This window comes from Natrix helvetica (genome assembly GCF_964273705.1).
Source record: "Natrix helvetica genome assembly, chromosome: 4".
In the NCBI taxonomy this organism is placed as follows: Eukaryota; Metazoa; Chordata; class Lepidosauria; order Squamata; family Natricidae; genus Natrix; species Natrix helvetica.
Genome location: NC_138550.1, coordinates 80,103,756 through 80,126,499, shown reverse-complemented (window position 1 = coordinate 80,126,499; position 22,744 = coordinate 80,103,756). Strand labels below are relative to the sequence as shown.

Sequence of the window (22,744 nt, the reverse complement as noted above, 5' to 3'; positions counted from 1 at the left end):
ATTTACTCTGAGATAAAGTTTAAATCGCACTTTCAAATGCTGTTTAATCTTTAATTTAAATAGTAGAGTGTAGATAGAAGTAATATACACGGTAATTTTTTCAAAAGGAGCCACAGCATACTTTTAAATATTACTTTTATTACTAAAAGCTTAAAGTATTTACGCCAAAGATTGTACACCAACATGTGGACACCAGATGTTGGATATTTTCTTTGGTTAAATAAAGGGCCACAACGCAACACAGTTCGGAAAAAGATTATTTCTACTGGAAGTTAGAAAGCATGCCTCAGTCTGATACTATGAAATGTTCATATAAATAAATTGTAGATATTTTTCTCCTTCAATGAAAAAAAGCACCTCCATATGGAAAAAGGGATTTGTGTGTGTATATGTATATATGTATACATGTGCGTGTGTGCACACGTGTTCTATTTGTGCTGATAAATAAAGGGATATATATGTATATATATTTGTGTTACAACCCCTGGTATGCCCAAATATGGGAGGGAACTCACTACTCCCCCTTTCTGTCTATCGGCTCACTGCAGGAGACCATCCAGGCAGAAAACCATATTTTTAATGTTGCCTTTTTATATTTGTGTTGTATTTGTGCTGATAAATAAATAAAGGGAGACTAGTATAGATCTATTTCAAGCTATTTAGCTCTCATCAGCTAGCCATACCCAGGTTCAAATCCCAGTATGGCTAGCTGATGAGAGCTAAATAGCTTGAAATAGATCTATACTAGTCTCCCTTTATTTATTTATCAGCACAAATACAACACACACACACACACACACACACACACACACACATTAAATGGATTACAAATGAAACAAAGTGTTAAGCACAATTGCTAATTTCCAGTAACTTTGGACAAATACAGATTTTCTAATGTACTTTCCTTTGGCAGATTTAAACATATTTTGCAATTTAATCACAGCAGGCAGAATTCAATATTTGGCGCTGATAGGATTTGTATGTAAAAGCAATTTTTGGGATCTTGGGGCCTAAGAGGCACAAAAGTATGGTATATACACAAAAATATAAAAAATAATGAAGTGAACTGGAACAAAACGTATGTTACATACAAATGTCAGTTTGTATCACTCAAATAGAATTCAGTATACAAATAATGTTTTGGGCAATCCGGACATGTTAAATTAAACATTTTGTACATTATTTTAAGTTATCAAATACACATGAAGATGATCAGGTATAAAAGACATGTTGTTGTAAGGCAAACTGTATTTATAATTACTGTTAAACAGCAGCAAAAGGAAAACAAGTACCAATATTTTTCTTAACAAATTTTAATAATCATTGAACACCAGGTTGTCTGGGATAAAAACACAAATTACAAGATACCGCATTTCTGCAAAATGCTACAGGAAGAAGCACAGCATTGCTGGCAATATCTTAGCGGAAAGAATGTTTGGATTGCTTTGTCTTTTTTTAAAAAACAAAGATGTCAAGAACTAATTTTGTGCAACTGAAAGTTTGTCGCTAGAAAATGCTGTAATTGTGAGCAAACTATGCTCTTGCACAAAATACTGAAATTGTAGTATTTGCATTTCCAAAAGAAATAGATACAAAAACTCACAAGTAAGATCTGTCTAAAAGTACAGACAGTTAAAAACAAGTGGGGGATTTTGGCTATCTTCTCATTACTATGTTTTTTAATGAGAGCAATGTCAAAACGTTTTAACAGCATCAAAATAAAAAAAGCATTATTCCTTATTTTACTCAAATTGCCAAAATAGAGGTAATGCTCAAATTGTCAGTAATAGAAAAAGAGCACAACCCCATTTTTACTGTATTTTAGCAGTGTGCATGAATATAAATTATTGGAAATCTAGACTCCAAATCTTCACCCCCATCCTAAAATCATAGAATAACATGCAAAAGTACAAAAACATGCTGAAGACAGCAAGCTATTTGATAACATAATTTAACTACATTATATTCAGGGCTGCAGTCCTGAGTGGTAACACAGCTGCATAGCATTTTCTGAATACAATAAATCTAAAAAAAACTTCTTGCCGTTTTTGAATACGATATTGCATTTTCAAGCACATAAATTGAAATGTTTCATATTTCATCTTCTGTTTCAGAAGTAACAACATTAAAATATATTATTACCTGCAGAAAAGAATTATATATATAAAAATAACTTGACTTGGGGGATACTTTTGGTGCAATTATTGTAAAAATCAACTGATTCTTTAATGTTTTATGTTTCTTGTTCTAGCTGTTAATACTATAGTACTTAGATTCCCTCCCACATACACAAATTCATAAATCCTTCAGAAATAATTGCCATGCAGAATGCTGTCCATTTTTCAAATTATAGATGCTCATTTTTAATAAAAGAGAGTATGAGCTCCATGGTATGTTTTGTGATTTTGGTTGTAATAAAGTTCTAGCAATTCAGAAAATGTTGCATTTTTTATCATTTACTTTTTCTGTATTTGGTAAATAAGTCAGATAGCCATTTCTCCTATACTCCAATGTAAATAAATCTTTGTACAATTCATAGCAAAGGAAATATGGCATAAACACTGGAAATAAATTCTTACACAAACCTCTCAATTAGCTGACAGGTATTTATGCCACTTGTTGTAATGAATTTTGTGTGCATAAAATTTCATTAAAATTCTGTCTTCCAGTTCCAAAAAATTAATGCTTCACAACCAAGCGATTAAAATTGTCTGAAGGAGAAAATTTGTCCTGATCCATTCTACTGTACAGTATTACAAATGAAATCACATGAAAAAAATCAGGCAATAGAAAATGTACAACAGCTTTGATGTTATACAGTAATATTTTTAAAAAAATCAAATGAAATTCATGTTTTCTTATCACAGCCACTTCACTGCTGACTATAATGGTTATTTCATTTTCGTATCCTTGATAAGCTATCCATTGCTATAAAAATGCAATTGATTCTTTTGAAATATATATCTTGCCTACAGCAATATTGTTTGGTGGCACATATGTCAACAGAACAGCAATCCAAAATAAAGTGACAACTAGATTTAATAAATTAATATTCTTTAAAGATGTACAATGAACATTCATTTTAATCCAAGGTTGTAGGGTATTGGGATATTGCTATTTACACATTTACAGATCTCAGTACTGGTAAGATCAGAAATTGCAGATAGTACACAGCCTTAACTGCTATCTGAATGCCATGAGAAAAGAAACCAAAAGTAAAATATAAAAACCCAGCTGAGAAAATAGTTTGGAAATACCCAAATAATAACGACCAGTCTATGAGAAAGAACACAAAGGCAAAGGAAGATCAAGTAATTCCATGTGACCAATTTCTATTCTTGTGAAGACTGAGGAGGGGACGGTGATGTCCCTGGTTTCCCAGTTTTTCGTTCATAATTCACAAGTCGTTGCCCAACAAGATATCTAGGATTTAAAAGAGGGTATTTTAAAAAATAGTCTTCATTTCTGTTTGGTTCTGAAATGAAATACTAAGAACATTTCTTCACAAAAGATACAATTTCACTAAAGTTAAAAAAAAAGAAACTTCCATTGTTTTCAAGGGACACAGGAAGGCAGCATTACTACTGTAATCTAGTCAAACCACAATAAACACAAATTCTATCACTCTACAATTTCAGGTGTTTCGGGAAGAGCTAATACCATGAAGTGTCAAAAATTCTGTCCATAGTTCCCAAGTACTCCAGCTTCCTAAATATTTAGGAGATTGTCACTATACTCTGGTATTAATAAATCTTGACTAGCATACTTACTTATCATTTTTAATATGCTCATAAAGGCGCTTGAATTGACGGATCTGAAAGGATAAGATTCCCATCAAAACTACTACCATGAGTAGAAAAGGATAAATCCGTCGTTGTACTAAATTTTGCATCTCAGGAGTGACACCTATAAATAGTAATAGAAAAACAAAGAAATTAAAAACTGGATTAATGCAAATTCTAAATTTTTCTATTACAATTGTGAAATTTTAATGTTAATTGTTACCTTTTCATTTGTAATAAACTATATAGACAATTATAAAAATATGACATTTCAACTAATGCATTATTTTAAAACAAAGGTTATATGTTTATCTTTGTTAATGCCATTTACGTATTTTGAAAAAGCAGTTAATACCTATGACATAATAGCATATTCTCAAAAAAAGAAATTAACTGAAAAACCCAACAGCTCAACAACTAGTCTTTTTTCTATTCATTCAAAATTGATTCTCTCCTATTTCTCCCTTACTATGGATTCTTGGTCGTACCGTTTTCCTGAAAATAAGACCTCCCCGGATAATAAACTTTTGAGCGCATGCACCCTCCCCGAAAATACTGCAACAAAGCAGCAGCCATGAGGTGACCACACTCCTGCACCTCAAAAATAATAAGACCTCCCCGAAAATAAGGCCAAGCGTAACACCAGGAGCTTTGTGTAGGATCCCATTTAGCCAAAAAGGCAAATAAAATCATTTGCCTTCTTTATATGGAATTACTTTAAAGTTTTTATTTAATATGCTGATTCTGAAACTTGAGCAACAATCATACCATACCATAAGATTATCAGGAATTGACAACTGGCATATATGCCTAATGAAAATTTTAAGGGGGGCAGGGGTCACATATATAGGATCCATAGGCCAATCTGCCTTCCATACTATATATCAGCTACATTCTAGACTAGTAGTAGTGGACGAGTGAAGCAGGCTGTACTGTCCACTGATGCCAGCTATGCTTCCACTCTTCAACTTCCCAAAGGAAGTTCAGCAGGTTCTTGGTCACCTGCTGGCCAAATTCATAGAAATTAGACCTACTAAAACTGTGGCATATTTGAACCCTATTTTATGTTGAATTTCATATACATTCATCCCAAACTTTCTCCAGATTCAGAAAGCATTTGCAAACATGACAGGAGCACAAAGTAATTTTCTGTGTTCCATGAACTCTCATTTCAATACTGAAATCAAGAGGTGAAAAATAACTTATATGATTATTTTGAGGATGGTACAGATATGCTTATGTTGTGATTACTGAGCTTATACTACTCTGCAATAATTTTGATTATAATGCAAATATGATTTATCTTGAGGTAAGATGGTCAACCTATAAATTTTATAAATAAATTTGAAAAAAATGTAATGTCCTATTAATCTTTCTTCTACACAAATACTGAATATTCAAGAAATCATTTTATGCATTTGGATTAGGTTTCAAGGCTTTATTATTATTATTTATTATTTCTTAGATTTTTAGACCGCCCCTCTCCCTAAAAGGGACTCGGGGCGGTGTACAGTCAATATTATAAAATCAGTCATAATAATTAAATACATTTAAACTACATTTAAGATACATTTGGAGGGGGAGATAGGCTGTACTAAGAAATAAATAATTCTAATCTTAAAACATCACAATTAAAACCCCAAACCCTAAAATAAAATAAATCCCTGGGAGGTAAAACTAAGAAAGTGCCAGGCCAGCTTATCTTTAGACATGTTCCTTGAGGATAAAAACTGGAATTTTAAATATCATCTAAACCTCACCTGATGACTCTCCGATATAGCATCAGTTTCTATATTTTTAATTTCTTAAATACACTATTTGAGTTTTTAAACTAAACATAAAATACAATATATTAAAATGATTGATTAATGTGCTAGAAAGATATGGATATAGTTGACATATCATTCATTTAAATTGCACCATATGAAGATTTGGTATTTTAATATAATAATGATAATATATTTCCACTGTAAATCTTAACTGAATTTCTTGTCTAAATATGAAATCTGCATTGCCATTTGCACTTACCTAACAAAGGTGTAACACCAGAAGCTACAATATAAGGTACACAGAGAGAAAGCAGTAAAACTGAAATAACAGGTGCTGCAAGCTTTTGTATTATAAAGTGTAAGTCAATATTTCGAATTCCATTTGCATAAACCTGAAATATAAGATTAAAGATATATGAATAATTATTGTCCAGCAAGATTATATTTAGTGCAAAGCTTATATTCATAACTGGAAGAGACTGTCAACATAAACAGAGATGAGAGGTGCATTTTATTTTTAGTTATATTTATTTTGGCCTCCACAAATTCAGGGAATATGTCTGATATATAGGGACAACTCAAGGTGGGTGGGACCAAACTAATTGGTGGTAGGAAATTCAAGGACACAAAATGGATTTAGGTTGATCTTTGTAGCACCTAAAGTTACCTAGTTTGTCAGCAAACTTAAATGGCATGATCTGGGGATGCTCTGCAGCCACCAAATGGTTTGAGGGGTAACAAATTATACACCGCTGTCTAAAAATACTTACAATAAAAATACTCGGGTTCCTATGATGGACATTGGAAAAATGAATAAATACCACTTAATGAAGAGATAATTAAGAAGATATTGGACTGTGCAGAAACGGACAGACTCACATTGAAGACTAAACAAAAAGAAGATACAGAATACTATCAAACATGGAGTTTATTTTATCAATGGCTGGAAAAAAAGTGGTAAAGATTAGGAATATAATTTGTATTGTTAAGCAAACAAAATGACCCAAACAACACAATGTTTATTAAATGTAATAGTAGAAAATTAATAAAACTTTATTTTAAAATACATATTTTTTTCTTTCCTAGGGTTTCCCAAGATGCACTGAGAAATAATGACTGTGAGAAGCTTTCCAGAATGAGGGCAATATTTTACTGACTGAAAGACACCTAAACAAGGCCACAGTAATCATGAACTAAGTTAAGGAAATGAATGATTACCATTTAGTTGACTTGCACACAAAATACTAAAGTATGTGATTCTTCCTCACTAAAGCATGTAATACACCTGGGAGATTACAGCTATGTGAAAATTGTCACAGATGGAGGGAGTAATTGTTAGATGTTCTTCAGACCCTCCTTTACTGAATGGGAAGCCTCTGCTAGATTCCATTGCTTTCCATGAATAGAAAAAAATATTTTTTCTTTACAAAATACAAATCTGTATCCAGGCCATATAATCAAAGTTAATTTAGCTACTAATATACTAATGCTCAATTCAAAATGGACCATTTTAATAGTCTTCTATACATGAAAATTCTAATAAAACAAACTATCTTCTCAAAACTGTTATCTTTGTTGTAATAGGCCACGTGACTGATTTTCATTCATAGAACAGTACAGGTAGTTCTTGACTTACAACCACAATTGAGCCCAACATTTCTGTTGCTAAATAAGACATTTGTTAAGTGAGTTTTGCTCCATTTTGCAACCTTTCTTGCCACAATTGTTAAGTGAATCACCGTGGTTGTTGTTAGTAACACAGTTGTTAAGTGAATCTGGTTTCCCCATTGACTTTGCTTGTCAAAAGGTTACCAAAAGTGACCCTGAGACACTGCAACTGTCATAAATGAGAGTAAGTTTCCAAATGTCTTAATTTTGATCAGTTTTCTGAGGAAAGCAATTCCAACTAAAAGGAAATGTTATTAATTATATCATACATTGATATATTCCATCAATATTCTGGTCACTAAAGCAAACAAGATAAATATTTCTAACCTGTTCAATGACTGTTTTCAGCCACCATTGTGGCCCCATTAAAGTTATGGCAGCAATTATTTTAGCATGCAGAACACCAAGGGCCCAGTCCTATTTAAACAAAAGCAAATATTGTAGTTATTATTTCAATACAGGGCATTTCTCAGTCTAATTAAGATTTATTAGGAAACAAACCTCATGTGAAATATATTTATCTTGTATCTACATCAACATAAGAATGTAAATTCAGAAATCTTCATAAAAATGATTGTTCACCTTTTGATGAAAATTCACACGGAACATCTATCTGATTTTGCCAACTTGCTACCACTTATGATATTAAAGTTGTCCAAATTAATGAAGTTACTGATCCTATTTATAATAGATTTCTATACAATATCTAAAAGGGATTACATAGGAGGCTACTGTATATAAATAGAGAAAAATCCCAATCCATTCTAACACTGAAGATAATTAAATGTCTGCAAGCAAACAACCAAGCTCAGGGAGAACTGAGGAATCCACAGGTATGATTAGAATTTAACACAAATATGTAAGCAGGCATGTACAGAAATGTATGGTGAAAAATAGTTAAACTATTTTATGAACGAACAGAAAGCAATTTTCTAAGTCCATTTTCAATATTATTATTTCTGTATGTTTTGAAAGATACGTTAATTTAAGCCTAAATTTAGGGTCAGGATGTCTCTAGAAGAGCATTATCTGAAACAATTTATTTGGCACTTTGAAGCTTTCTTTCAGGATTAACCATCACATAAAGTAGATAGATAAAGAGCCAGAATGAGGTTTTCTCAGTTCGGGAATCTAGGATGTGAAATAGCCTTGAAAGAAGGTGTATTTTGAACAACACAGACTATTTGTTTAAGCAGACTTTTTTAGCACTTTAATTGCATTATATGTTTTGCTGCTTTTAAAACTCTACATTTTAACTGCTATTGGTTCTCCTTACTGATTTTAATTTTTAGATCATATTTTAATTTTGTAAGGTATTGCTTTAACAAGGTAGACCCTCTATGTGTCTTCCTTCAATTACAGATTAACAACTCTAGAAGCTGCAAGAACTGACCTGCCAGGGGTAGAATAGTGGGGTCTGATCCAAGGGAACTCTTAGGGGAGCAACAATGACTAGCTCAAATAAAAGTCCAAGCAAGAGTGGGACTACACCAGCCAGCAGTAGAGCAACAATTAATGTCTTCATTATCTAAAGAAGAAGAAAAAAGTTTCATTTATTAAGAATAACACAATATGCTGTTCTAAATAGACAAGTGGGTACATAAATAACATTAAAATCAAGAAGAACTCAAACATATATAAATTTGTGCAGATGCATAAAACCAGAATTATAAAAGACATATTTTTTTAATTAGATCAGATGTGTGACAAAATTAGTATGTCAGCTGGATGTCAGAGCAATGGCGTCATGTCATCAAAGAGGGCAAAAGTTTCTGTTCAAGATTTTTTTTAATTCCCTTTCCCCCCGTTCTGTGTTAACCTTCTGGAGACTTACGTCTATGACCCAAAATTGTGAAGTGATTTCTGTTGAATTTCAGAATTCACTCTCAGAAATTCAGCAAAAGAACTCCATTCTTTTGGATTGTGGTTCAGAGAGGAAGAGTACTGAGCAGAGGTGGGTTCCTACCAGTTTGGACCGATTTGGCTGAGTAGGTAGTAATTTGCCACCCACGCCCCCAAACCGGTACTATGTTGTTGTTGTTTTTTTAGTGGTAATTTTTTTACTACTGCGCATGCACACGTAGCGCATCCCTGAGCAAACCAGCAGTAACAGAAGCTGGAACCCACCCCTGGTACCAAGGCAAACTTGATATTTCTTGATGCTCTGCCCTTTTTTGCCTGGAAAATTAGATAGAACTGAAAAAAGGACAGTGAGATGCCAGAGGGTCGAAAAGTATCTCCTTTGTGCCTGTTGTTGTCTGTCCATCCAATGTTTTTAGAATTAAAAAAAAGATTACAATAGTCCTTGCTTAATGACCAGTTGCTTAATGACTATTCAAAGTTATGACAACCTTGGAAAGGATGCTTTATAGCCTGTAAAACACTTCTGACTGTCGCAAAATATTGTAAACTCTACTCCCATTACATCATTGCAATCTGGTTACTTGGCAACCTGGTCCTACTTATGACTGGTTGCCAAGCATACAATGATCACGTGATCACCATTTGTAATCTTCTCTACCAGCCTCCAGAGAAAATGAATGGGAAAGCTAGCAAGGAAGGTTGCCAGCTGCTGCCACCTGCTGAAAGGATTTTGTCTCATTGCTGGAGGATGACTGAAAGAGCTCTGTTCAATCTGTACCTGCTTGGATCTTGACAATCAAAATCCAGACATAGAGTTTAAAATCCTTTTCTCCCTCTCTCTTTGGAGCTCACTGCAGAGGTGGGGAGAGAAGGATCCCAAGTTCCATGCATATCTGGACCTTCACTGCCAAAATTCAAGCACACACAGAACTTAAAATCCCGTTTTTCCTATCTGTATCCCACAGTGGTGGTAAGAGGAGGATTTTGCATTTCATGTATGCTTGGAAATCCAGGCAGAAATTAATTTATATACATACATACACACACACACACACACACACAATCACACACACACACACACACACACACACACACACTGCAGAGAGAACAACAGCTTCTGGGGCGAGAAGGAGCCCAAACGCTGTGGCTTCTTCAACCTCAGCAGTCAAAATCCAAGCATGCACGGAGCCACAAATCCCTCTCTCACCATGGACAGTCTGCAGAGGCAGGGAGATGATTGTAAGCTACAGGCACAGAGCTCAAATTTCCTCTCTTCTTGCAAAGGCCCCGCAGGCATTTTTAAAAGTAAAACATAAAAAATATTTTCTAGGTTTTTTTCTTGTATTTTTAATATTTTAATTGTTTTTAAGATTAAAGACTGACTTCTTAATTATACATGTAAATAAATAAGAAAATAAAAGTGAGAACTGTTTTTTTCTGATGCTCGACTGGAATTCTACTAATTGGTAACATTAATAAACTAGAAGAATGAAGAATATCCATGGTGGTTGTGGCAGGTTGGTGACCAGAAGCATTAACCATTCATTTAATGGTAAATAGATATTCTCTTGTCAAATCTATATCGGCAATGATTTTGTGAATGGACATCTTGTAAGAACCTCCAAAATTATACTCTTAGAATTCCAATATTGTAAATCCTTGCATTCAGACTGTGGGCTTTTTCAAATTACTAATATTAGTTTTCTTCTGTAACTTTCCTGTTTCCAAGGAAACATTTGTTATAATTATAGCATGATCCAAGAGATATGGTATCATGGCAACTATTGAATTATCTTCCAAATTTTTTAAAAAAAGAATAAGTGTTCTAAAAACTTACCATGAGGGACCATTCCTTTACCTTCTGAAAAATCACTTGACGACCTTGTGGCATCCAAGCAACAAGTACTGTCACAGCCCTAATTGTTAACCAGCAAACATACAGCCCACAAGCAGCTGTATATAATTCATGGATTTTTGCAGTTCCTGTCCAAAAAGACATCAGCCAGCGGCCAGCAAACACTAAAAGCAAAAAAATATTAATTATTCCTAGTAAGAAAGCTTTGTATTATCTTATGGTCATAAAATAATATGGATCAAAAAAACTCATTCCATAAATATAGTGGGTCAGTCCAATGTTGTCTGCTGCAAATGTTTAATGAAACTGAAAGCAATTTCAATACCTGGGGGTCCATTGTTTAATAAAGGAAGAGATGGATGAAATCCTAACAAGTTATTGTAAAATTACTTTTTATTGATCCAAATAGTATGTATTTGCACAGTTGCATTACACAAAAAACAATGGGTAGTTGCAAAAACACGTGCCACTCTTTGTACTACATTGTTAGTTTCCTATAAAGTCAAAAGCACACCGTGTTTTTTTCCTAGAAAGCTGAATTGTGTACCAGATAGATTATTTATATAATTGAGTATATTGATTTACAAAGCTCTTGGTGATTTGCAATAAAAGCAAATTTAAAATCCAAACATTTAAAGTAAAACAAATCATTAACACTAGCAGTTAAAATCAACAGCTAAAATCTGAACAAGAAAATGTCTTTTGAAGGCGTTTATAGAAGCCAATAGAAATGTTAGGCCCCTCAACTCTGCAAAAGCAGTATTCCCAAAACTTGGAGTGGCAACACAGAATAACTTGATTCCAACTTGCCACCAAACAAGCAACTGTGGGTGAAACAATATATGCTGAAATTCATAAACAGGCATTTTCTAATATAACTTGGGCTGGCATTTATGTCTGAAGAAAAGACTAGAATTCAGTTTCTATTCTAGCACCCTAACTAGTGAATTTATTGGTTTCTATCCTTTTAATTATTTTTATAACTAACTTGAGGCAGCAAATATCTAACACACCTTCACTACAAAAACAGCCTTGTGAGGGGGACTGGTACAAGGTTGCCCAACTGGCTTTCATGGCTAAGGCAGGACTAGAACTCATGGTCTCCTGCTTTCTAGTTTGGTGCCTTAACCAATAGATCAAATTGGCTGTCACAGTTGTAGTTGGGAAATCACATAAAACTGATAAAAAGCTTTTGTAGCCACTGCCTCAATTGAGGTAAGTAATTTCAAATTTAAGAAAAATTATCAAACAATGTATTTGCTTCTTTTTATTTTTTTAAAATAAAGACTTCAAAATACTCTGATTCCCCTTTATTTTTAAGTTCAAGAGTGAGCCTATCTGCTTCTGCAAAGGCCAACACTTTTCTGATTATATCTAGCTCTGATGGTATATTTTCTTTTTTCCAATATTGTGCATAGGTTATGCGTGCCGCAGTTAGCACATGTATAATTAGATAAAGTGTATCTTTCTTAAACCCCTCCGGAATTATACCTAGGAGAAAAATTTCTGGTTTAAACAAAATTTGATCTCCCACCATTTGTCCCAACCATGATTGTATCATTTTCCAGTATGTTTTTGCCTCATTGCATGTCCACCACATATGATAAAAAGTGCCTGGTGTTTTTTTAGACTTCCAACAATTTGGGGCCAGATTTTTAAACATTTTGGAGAGCCGTACTGGAGGGAGATGCCATCTGTAGAACATCTTATAAAGATTTTCTTTATATGCCATAGCCATTGTAAGTTTCTGATTAAGTATCCAAAGTTTTTCCCACTTAGCCAATTCCACTTTATAACCGAAATTTTTCACTCAGGCTACCATAGTTTCTTTGACATGTTCCTCCTCTAGCTTATGTTCCAACAAAAATCTATACAACACTTTGATCAACCTGTTTTCTGTCTGTATCAAAAGTTTATCTAATATTGTGTAATCTTTGGCAATACCTTCCTTCTTCCTAACCTGTGCAAACCTTGATCGTATCTGTAAATAGGACCACCATTCTACTTGTACCCCTTGTGATGCCAATTCTAATCTAGTTTTAATCTTCCCCTGTCTGTTCAATAACTCTTTATATATAACTGTATTTTCCATATTAATTAAATTTGGGTGTATGTATGCTTCCATCGTAGATAGCCAATTGGGTGTTTTGGTATAGTGGTCGTGTTTAATTTTGTTCCATATTAATAACAGGGACTGTCTGATGTAGTGTCCATTGAAATATTTGTGTGCAGAGCCTTTTTCATACCAAAGGAAGGCATGCCATCCTGCTTGGAGGTCATGACCTTCTAATTTGAGTAATCTTTTATTTCTCAACATTATCCCTTCTTTTAACCACAGTATAATAAAGTTCCCAATCTGGTACGCCAAATCCTCCTTTTTCCTTAGTGTCTTGCATAGCTTTGAGTTTTATTCTTGGTTTTCTTCCCTGCCAAATAAATTTCGAAACCAATTGATTCAAATCCTTTTAAAAACCTTTTTCTAATTTAATGGGAATATTCTGAAATAGGAAAATAAATTTTGGTAATACATTCATTTTTATGACTGCGATCCTACACATCAGGGACAATTGTAGGTTTTCCCACCTTTCTAAGTCTTTCTTAGTTTCATTGATCAAATTAGTATAGTTGTCTTCTTTGATGGACACACACCTTGCAGATAAATGTATACCTAGATATTTGACTTTTTTGACAGTTTGGATACCCAATTTCTTCGTTAACTCCTCTTTCAATTTGGATGTCATATTTTTAACCAGCATTTTAGTCTTTGTCATATTTATCTTTAAACCCGCTACTTTCCCATACTCTGTCAATTCCTCAATGAGTTTCATACCAGACTTTATAGGATCCTCTAACACGAAAACTAGATCATCCGCAAAAGCCTGTAGCTTAAATTGTTCCTTTTTTATTTCTAGTCCCTTTATTTGTTCCTCTTTACGTACATTCCTAGCTAGAACTTCTAAGGTTAATATAAACAGCAGCGGGGATAGAGGACAACCTTGTCTTGTACCTTTCTGAATTGCTATACTTTGCATTAATTCACCATTAATTATTAGTTTGGCTTTTTGATTTGTATATATTGCTCTAATTGTGTTTATACATTTATCCCCAAATTCCATGTGTTCCAATTGTTGATGCAAAAATTCCCAGTTCACATTATCGAATGCCTTTTGGGCATCGAGAAAAAATAGTGCAACCTGTTTTGCACTTCATTACGCACTTCATAATATTCGAGAATGTCCAGCATAATTCTCATATTGTTTTTTATTTGCCTTCTGGGGAGGAATCCATTTTGATCTGTGTGGATGAATGATGTAAGGAATTTTTTCAACCGTTCTGCTATTATCAGAGCAAAAATCTTGCAATCTGCATTTAGCAGTGAGATTGGTCTGTAATTTTGTATAAACATCTGATCTGTGTCCACCTTAGGTAATAATACAATGTTAGCCTTCGTTCATGATAACGGTATCTTCGTCTCTTTCAACACAGCATTATAAACTTCTAACAGCGTATTTGCTTCTTATGAAAGAATATAATCTGATTCAATGAACTATTTCTCTAGAATTATGGTCCCTCATAATAAGCACCTGGATTCCATTTCAATATTCTTTCTTGTTACTGACTGTAAATACCATCTTCTGACAATGTTACAGAAAAATAGATATGGATATCAATCAAAATATTGAAAGCACTCAGCTGCAAATTTCTTGATTATATCCCCCAATAGTTTCATATAGATAGTGCAAAAGGTTGAGAGTGAATGGAATCCTTAGTCATGATTTAATAGCTCCCATTTGAAATAAAAATTGCCACTGACCAACATTATCTTAAATCTGACTCTGAAATAGGAATGGAAATATCACAAAGTAATGTCTCCCATTTCCAAATTTCTCAAGGGTTTCAGAAATATACCATCATTAATGGCACTTAGAATTGCTAATAAATCAAGCAAAACTAACAGAATTACATCTCCAAACAGAGATAATCTATCAGATTGGCCAGGGTAGATTTAGTACTGTAATCTTTCATGAAACAAGTATGAAATGGATCATGGAATCTGCTTCCTACAGAACTGATTCAATTAAGAAGCCACCACACTTCACAACCATTGTAGGTTAGAAATCTGTCTATAGTTGTGCATCTCTGAAAGTTCAAAAAGAGGCATCTTAAGAAGAGGCCTCATTATCATAGAAAGCTACACAGAATAATGATGCAAAATTAATGAAAAATTAAGTGACCAAAATTGATACCTTCTATTGTGCAATGCATACCTGGTAATGTAAGGCAGATAAGACTTGCAATCAGGAGTGTTATACACATGAAAATGATAAGCAAAAATATCTGAAATATAAAAAAAGTAATGAATTTAATACAGGTATAATATATATGTATGAAAAACAGTATTAAAGAAAGTGATAGTTATCTCACAAATCTTACAATTATATAATGACCAATAAGCCCTATTAGTGTGAATTACTCTCTGGATAGGATACCTTAATTTATAAATCAAAATTATGTTTGATTTTATGAATCAGACCATTAGAGTTTGTTCCATAAGCTATAACTAAGCAAACCATGCTTAGTCTGTTGTATGATTTTAGCTTCCATGTCTCAACAACTGTAATTATTGTATCTGATTATCTGAAAACACAGGGCATAATTTTTAAATTTTATTTTAATCTTCACTAGTGCAATTTCAGCACTTCATTTCTGCATATTATATTGTCCCAGCATTCAAAGAATCAAAGTAGTTTTTCATATTAAAAGGATGGCAAATTTCAAACCTTCTCAGAAATATATAGACATACTGATTCACACATGGTTAGAGTAGTCAGATACTTTAAAAGATGGTGTATGCTTGTTTCTGTGTGAGAAGCCAACATGAGCTACTAAAATGCTAAGTCAATCCTAAAATAGAAAAAATAAAGGTAAATGTTTCCCCTATCCAGTAGTGTCCGATTCTAGGGGACAATGCTCATCTCTATTTCTTAGCCAAGGGATCCAGTGTTGTCCAAAGACACTTCTATGGTCATGGGGCCAGCATGACTATGTACACCGAGATGCACATAACACTGTTACCTTCCCCCCGAAGTGGCATCTATTTATCTACTAGAATTTGTATCCTTTCAAACTGCTAGCTGAGCAAGACTTGGGACAAGTAACAGGACCTCAATCCTTTGCGTGGTGCTCAGGTCTCGAACCTGGGCTGTCGACTTAACCCAAAGTCTTAACTGCTGAACCCCTGCACCCTTCAAGACAGAAATACTCCCTTTATAATTGTTTCATTATATTCCATAGAAAAAAGGCCCAGCCAAGTGAGAATATTTTATCAATCCTATCACAATGAGATTCAAAGTGAACATAAGCCAAAGAGACAGATGATATTATACCCTCTTAAAACTACAACCCTAAGAATTAGTTTCTGCAGATAGGAGAAACACAGAATAAATTAGACAATAATTAGTTATTCTAGGTATTAAAATAGCCTACCCTGAGTGGAAATTTTAAAGGCCGGTGATAAGGCTGAAAACCAACAGGTCCTCCTTGTTGTAATATGGCTTGGTGGGCTGCATGCAGACCTTCTCCTACAACTGGAATGGCATTATTATTGCGAGCTGGTTGGTTATTAGGCTGCTGGTTTGCATTGTTTTCATTCTCTTCCTGGTCTCCCAGTAAGTAAGAATGAAGATCCCTAATACAAGATTTAATAGTATTTAATTGAATATATTAACATGAAAAGAATAAGAACGGCAGTAAGCAATAAAATATGAATAATCTATTTTCATGGCAGATTCAAACATTATATTCATTTATTTATTCAATTTCTATAGCAACCCATCTCAAATAAGTGACTCTGGACACCAAAGGTGTCACCTTAATTAAGTGGAATGTTTAAAAGAAGTACTGTAAAACAAACAATAACAAAATAATAAGTAAACTAAACGAATGTAATATCAGGAAAGCAGTCCCCTCTTTTATTTTGTGCCTTCAAGTCAGTTTTTTTACTCTTGGCAATTGTGCGGAAAAGCCCTTTCAGTTTTCTTGTCAAGATTTCAGAAGTGGTTGCCATTGTCTGCTTTCTAGGGCTGAGAAAGGGTGACTGGCCCAAAGTCACCCACTTGCCTTTGTGCCTAAGGCAGAACTAGAATTTATGATCTCCCAGTTTCTGTCCTGATGCTTTAACCACTACATTAAGCAAATACATTATCAGAGATAAACACATGAGATTGCTGCAACTTCATATTTACTCCTTAAGATCAAAATAACTAAAGATGCCTAAGTCTGCAACTGCAGCACCACACAGGATAATACATGACTATAGCCATTAGCATTCAAGGAGTTTTCAACAACAATGGAGCAATAAATGCCCAATTATATTCCATTTAAATTAAACAAAATATTCCTTTCATTAAGTGAAAGTAAATGAAAGTTGCTTAACCTTTACATCTTTGGAAAGCAGTTGGTTCGTTGCTCATCCTTCCCACACAGTGGAGGCCATATGGTGCCATCCTGAAAGCAGGTGCCATTTTGGAAACAGTCACATTGTGGCCACTCTGAAATTGCACCCACTTCTGGGATGACACTGTGTGGTCTCCACTGTGTAAAAAGACTACCCAAGGGGGTGGCTGCTTCCCAAAGATCTACCACAAAGGTGATGGTCTATGATAGAGGGGCGTGGAGAGGAGTACATGGGACCCAGCAGAGTGGGAAGCAGGCCCAAGGCCTATGGGGACACAGTGAGGGAGAAAGTGAGCACAGAATGCCTCAGGGTTGGGAGAGGTCTGGGCCAGGCCATGTGTGAACTGGGGTAGGTACTACAATGCTAGGCCTCCCAGGGCCTCTCCACTCAAGGTACCGTATTTTTCAGAGTATAAGACACACCTTTTTCCCTCAAAAAAGAAGCTGAAAATTTGGGTGCATCTTATACACTGAATACAGCATTTTTTGCCTCCCGAAATCTGCCCCCTTCACTAAAATGGCCGTGCAGAGCCTCTAAGAAGCCTTTAGAGAGCTCCTGGGGGCTGGGGAGGGCAGAAATGAGCAAAAAATGGCCCATTTTCATGAAAAGTTTGTTTACGAAAAACAAGTTTTTATTTTTCACGAAAAACAGGCCCGTTTTCACAAAAAATGGTCCGTTTTTTGCTCGTTTTTGGCCACCCCTCCCAGAGCACTTTACAAGCTCCCTAAAGGCTATTCATGCCTTTTGTGTGGGGGCAAAACGAGCCCGTTTTCGCAAAAAACGGGCCATTTTGGGGAGGTTTGCAGAGTGCAAAAACTTTTTTAAAAAAATTTGCCTCTTCAAAACCTTGGTGTGTCTTATACTCCGGTGTGTCTTATACTCCAAAAAATACGATACGCTATCTGCACAATGACTGCAACAGGAAAAGCAGGGATGGGGGGTCATTAAGCAAGCCAATCACATAGGTGCCTTGCTTAAAGATTGTCAAAACCTGTGACCATAATGGGCAAGCTCCGTTCTGGTTACAAGTTAAGAACTACCTGTACTTATCGTCAATGTATATAAAGGAATAAAACAATTTCTCTTGCACAAACTTAAAATATAATATAAATGTTGTGTAGTAATTTATACTGCTTCATTTTTAACACATGCTAAGCCCTTATATGTATATTCTTTTGAGATGGACTGTAAAGATAAAGCAGACAAACACTGAACACTCAGCTTCAATTATTTAAGTAATAAAAAGTTTAACTCAATCATTTGAAAGGACTGGACTCTTCACACTTACAATAAGTAGCCAGCAGTAACAGTCCATCCTCGTACAAGCCCCTTCAGCCACTGCCTTGTGTGCCCTTGTTCAAGCAAAGCTGGCAGAACCACTTGAAGCAAAAGTAATTCTAAGGAAAGTTCACTTACAGGAGCATCACTGTGGGAATAAAAGAAGCTGACATATTTTAAACAAACTCACTGTCTTACTGATGCAAATCTAATTGTACTGATGCAACTATATTATTAGTTGCATTTTTTCTTAAACATTGTTAATTGTGGATATTCCTTCCAAGGCAAAATTAAATTAAGTGTTGCATGTCTCCCCCATGACTAGCATGATTCATATTAGGATACAGATCATAATGTGTAAAAAAATCCTCCAAATGACAGTCAGTTCATATATATGAAAAAAGTATCTTTCATAAATGTTTGGGTCAAATATAATGTTAACTTCAGTGGAAAGCTTGGGTTTCTTGTTTTCCTTGTTTTCATTTTGGTTTCAATTAACGACATTTAGGCTTACATATGCTTTGATGAGAAAGTCAAGATCAGAAATCATGATTTGAAGAGTCGCCTAAAACCTCATTTTGTTGTGGGAGAGATTATGAAAGGGGAAACAATTGACTCTGAGATCCATTCACATATTATTAAATCCACATTTTAACATCCATCCAAACTAGATAAATATTAATTAATTCACTGTTGTCAGTTCACAATTATATTACCAGTAGTTCATTACAAATAAACATACAATGTTAACGTCAAAGAGTATCAGCTATGGAATGAAATAGTTTTTCTTACCTGTAAAGCATTACGTTATATGGTAGAAAGTGAGGCAGAAGATATTTAATAATTCGTATAGGAAGCCAAAGCATGAGCAAGACAATTGAACCAAAGACAATCTGAAACAACAATAAAAAAGTTTTTGTACTAACTTTTCTATTTTTAGCTTCAATTTTTAAATTAAAAATGAGCATAATTCATACTACGTGTTTGAAGATAGCAAATTTCTTTCCACTTTCTTAGCTTCCATTCTTTCATTACCATATTTTGCCCTGACTTTAAAATAAAAAAATGGTTGATAGAATTTAACAGAATCAAAATCCTATCCTAATTGTAATTTATTCTATTTAAAATTTAGGATAGGTTTTAACCATACTCTTTGCAAACAATGTTTAGACATAAATTAATTAAGTGAGGGAAAAGTGCAAATGCACAATGAGTTTTCTCGAAGAATTTAAAAAACTATCAAAATCTAGGTATTAATTTGGTTATTTATAAGTGGTCTGCTCATAAACCACATTTATGAACCAGTAAGAGTTCAATTATAATTATTTTGACGTTGAAATCACATTATCAGGTTCCCTTAATTTTAAAAAGTTACTGTTAATGTGAGTACTCATATAAAACATAAAAAATAAGAAGTCAATGTAGTGTATACATTGTTATAGAATCTTCAGATGTGGATTATATAGAAAAAACTGAAATTATCTATGACAGCTTTTGTCAAGTTCTATTAGTGTAAGGCACAAAAATGAACCAGACTGCTGGTGATTTCGAACACGTTTCCTTAGAATAAGACAGCAATAAACACATATTTATAAATCATTATTTATGGTTTAATTTCCTATAGATTCAATGTGATAAAAGTTAAGATATAATCAATGCCTATTAAAATCTGTGAGTAATTATAACTTGTTAGTTGGCATGCTGAGTAAAGGGGCAAAACATATTTAATTATAAAAAGAATCTGGATGCAGTTACTTGTTACAATAAGAAAATTAACATTATAAAGAAACTGGAAATGTAACTTTACCACTGACAAAATAAACCTCCTGAGATGTCTATAAATGGGCAAGTGAATCATTTCTTGAACTGGATTAAAATCTGGATCATTTAAATTCCTCAGAAACCAGAGGACACCAGGTCTGAGTACCTGAAAAGGAAAATTAATAATTCAATGTTTTGAAATTATTTTTCTAATAATTTAATTTCTAGAAATCTGTAATGCTCCACATTAATTTTCAGTATAATTATAGCACCCTCAATTTGTTAAAAACAAGTGAGCCAGTTTTGCTGCTAATGAAAGATACAATGTTTTAGGAAAGGGTATCAGATGATTCTGATGTAAAAAGCCTGCTGGTTGAATGTCATCTTCATGAGTTGGGAAGCACTCAAACCACTGAGGCTGACTCCACTAGGAAACACCTGGAGCAGTTGGGTCACATGTTGTGTATCCCAAGCTGAGCATACATACAGTCTCTGAATGAGTCACAAACTTCAGAAAGCTGAACAGAATTGTTTGGTGTACTTCTTCATAACAAGGCAATAGCCCCATACAGTAGAAAGTAACCACTAGCTGGCAGCTCTTCAATGAGAACAATCTATCCAACCTAGATTCTGTGTACTCATATCTTGTAGCCCATGTATCTTGGACTTGTTTCTCTGATCTTGGGCCAACCAATAACCCTCCCCAAAACACTAAAGTTTGGATCATGATCTTATTATGCTACTCTTCTGCTGCTCTAACTTTGGACTTCTTCACAATCAACCTCTTGCATTTCTGTAAACTATGTTTGTGTCCAACAACATACACGCGTGTTTTGTGTGCCATTGCCTGTTAATTTACTGTATTTTTTCGAGTATAAGATGCACCTTTTCCCCTCAAAAAAGAGGCTGAAAATCTGGGTGCGTCTTATACATCAAATACAGCATTTTTTGCCTCCCAAAGCCCCGCCCCCTTCACCAAAATGGCTGTGCATACCCTTATGGAGGCTTTCAGGGAGCTACTGAGGGCTGGGAAGGGCAGAAATGAGGAAAAAGTGGGCCGTTGTTTGCCTCCCCAGCCCCCAGCAGCACTCTATAAGCCTCCATAAGGTTATGTATGCAATTATTTTGACAAAAAACGGGCCCGTTTTTGCGAAAAACTGGCTGTTTTTGCTCATCCCCCCCCCGCAAGCCCCGCAAACTCTGCAAGCCCCGCAAAGGCTATTCATGCCTCTCTTTTTTTGAAAAAAAAAAAGGGCCATTTTCATGAAAAACGGGCAGTTTTGGGGAGGTTTGCAGAGTACAAAAACTTTTTTTTCTTTTTGGAAAGCTCTTTATCAATGAGAATTGATAAAGTGCTGTGCCAGCAGAAACGAAGTCTTAGGTGCTGCAGATTGTCAGCGATTTCCTTCTCCAGCCCATGGATAAATACATCTGGAAACATCTACCTACCTACCTACTCTCTCTCTCTCCCTACCTATCTACTGTATTTCTCTCTCCCTCTCTCTCCCACTCTAAACATTTATCATTTAACACCCAGATTTTCAATGTATTTTCAATACTTACTTCTCTCAGGAGGAGGATGAAGGATGCAAAATAGAAGACATATACCATTCCGACTAGCCAATGTAGGAACATTGTAGTGCCAGGGGCAGACTGAAAGCTTAATTCTCTATCCTTCAAAGTAGCATCAAACATTTCCTATGTAAAAGAAAATGATATTTTTCTGCCTTTCAATCTGGGAGTGACTCATAGCTTTACAATGACAAAAAACACAAGCCTTTCACATGTTCTCTTAATAAGAAAACACCTTTAGAAACGCCATTATGACACTGCATGGCCTATCAATTATATTTCATAGAAAATTGCAGCACTTTATTGCATGTGAAAAATAAATCTATAGTAAACAATTTTCGCTAAGAGCTAGACGAAATCTAAAAATTAAATTCCAATTTAAAAATATAACCTCTTCAATTTTCCAGTTCCAATTTACAAATACAGATAGTCCTCGACTTATGACAATTGAGCCCAAAATTTATGTTATTAAGATATTTGTTAAGGGATTTTTGCCCCATTTTATGATTTTTCTTGCCAGTTAAGTGAATCACTGAAGTTGTTAAGCTAATAACAAGGTTGTTAAGTGAATCTCGCTTCCTCATTGACTTTGCTGGTTAGAAGGACGCAAAAAATGATCACATAACACTGGGACACTCCAACTGTCACAAATATGAACCAGTTGTCAAGCATTTGATTTTCATCATGCAACCATGGGGATGCGGCAACGGTTTTAAGCGTGAAAAATAGTCATGAGTAA

General features: G+C 34.5%; 1 protein-coding gene across 4 annotated transcripts in view; it reads right to left on the bottom strand.

The window, feature by feature from the left end:
* Nucleotides 1-1,295: 1,295 nt before the first annotated feature.
* MARCHF6 (membrane associated ring-CH-type finger 6) overlaps nucleotides 1,296-22,744 on the bottom strand; it is a 115,730-nt gene continuing 94,281 nt past the window's right edge. For all 4 annotated transcript variants that reach the window (XM_081953379.1, XM_081953378.1, XM_081953380.1 and 1 more), the window contains exons 15-26: nucleotides 21,997-22,131; nucleotides 20,480-20,599; nucleotides 19,465-19,565; nucleotides 18,683-18,820; nucleotides 16,425-16,626; nucleotides 15,206-15,275; nucleotides 10,920-11,101; nucleotides 8,613-8,747; nucleotides 7,547-7,636; nucleotides 5,811-5,943; nucleotides 3,771-3,906; nucleotides 1,296-3,423 (exon numbers count right to left, since the gene is read on the bottom strand). In XM_081953379.1, coding sequence (XP_081809505.1) covers nucleotides 3,333-3,423; nucleotides 3,771-3,906; nucleotides 5,811-5,943; nucleotides 7,547-7,636; nucleotides 8,613-8,747; nucleotides 10,920-11,101; nucleotides 15,206-15,275; nucleotides 16,425-16,626; nucleotides 18,683-18,820; nucleotides 19,465-19,565; nucleotides 20,480-20,599; nucleotides 21,997-22,131 — 1,533 coding nt within the window. In that variant the 3' untranslated portion in view covers nucleotides 1,296-3,332. The remainder of the gene's footprint in view (nucleotides 3,424-3,770; nucleotides 3,907-5,810; nucleotides 5,944-7,546; nucleotides 7,637-8,612; nucleotides 8,748-10,919; nucleotides 11,102-15,205; nucleotides 15,276-16,424; nucleotides 16,627-18,682; nucleotides 18,821-19,464; nucleotides 19,566-20,479; nucleotides 20,600-21,996; nucleotides 22,132-22,744) is intronic.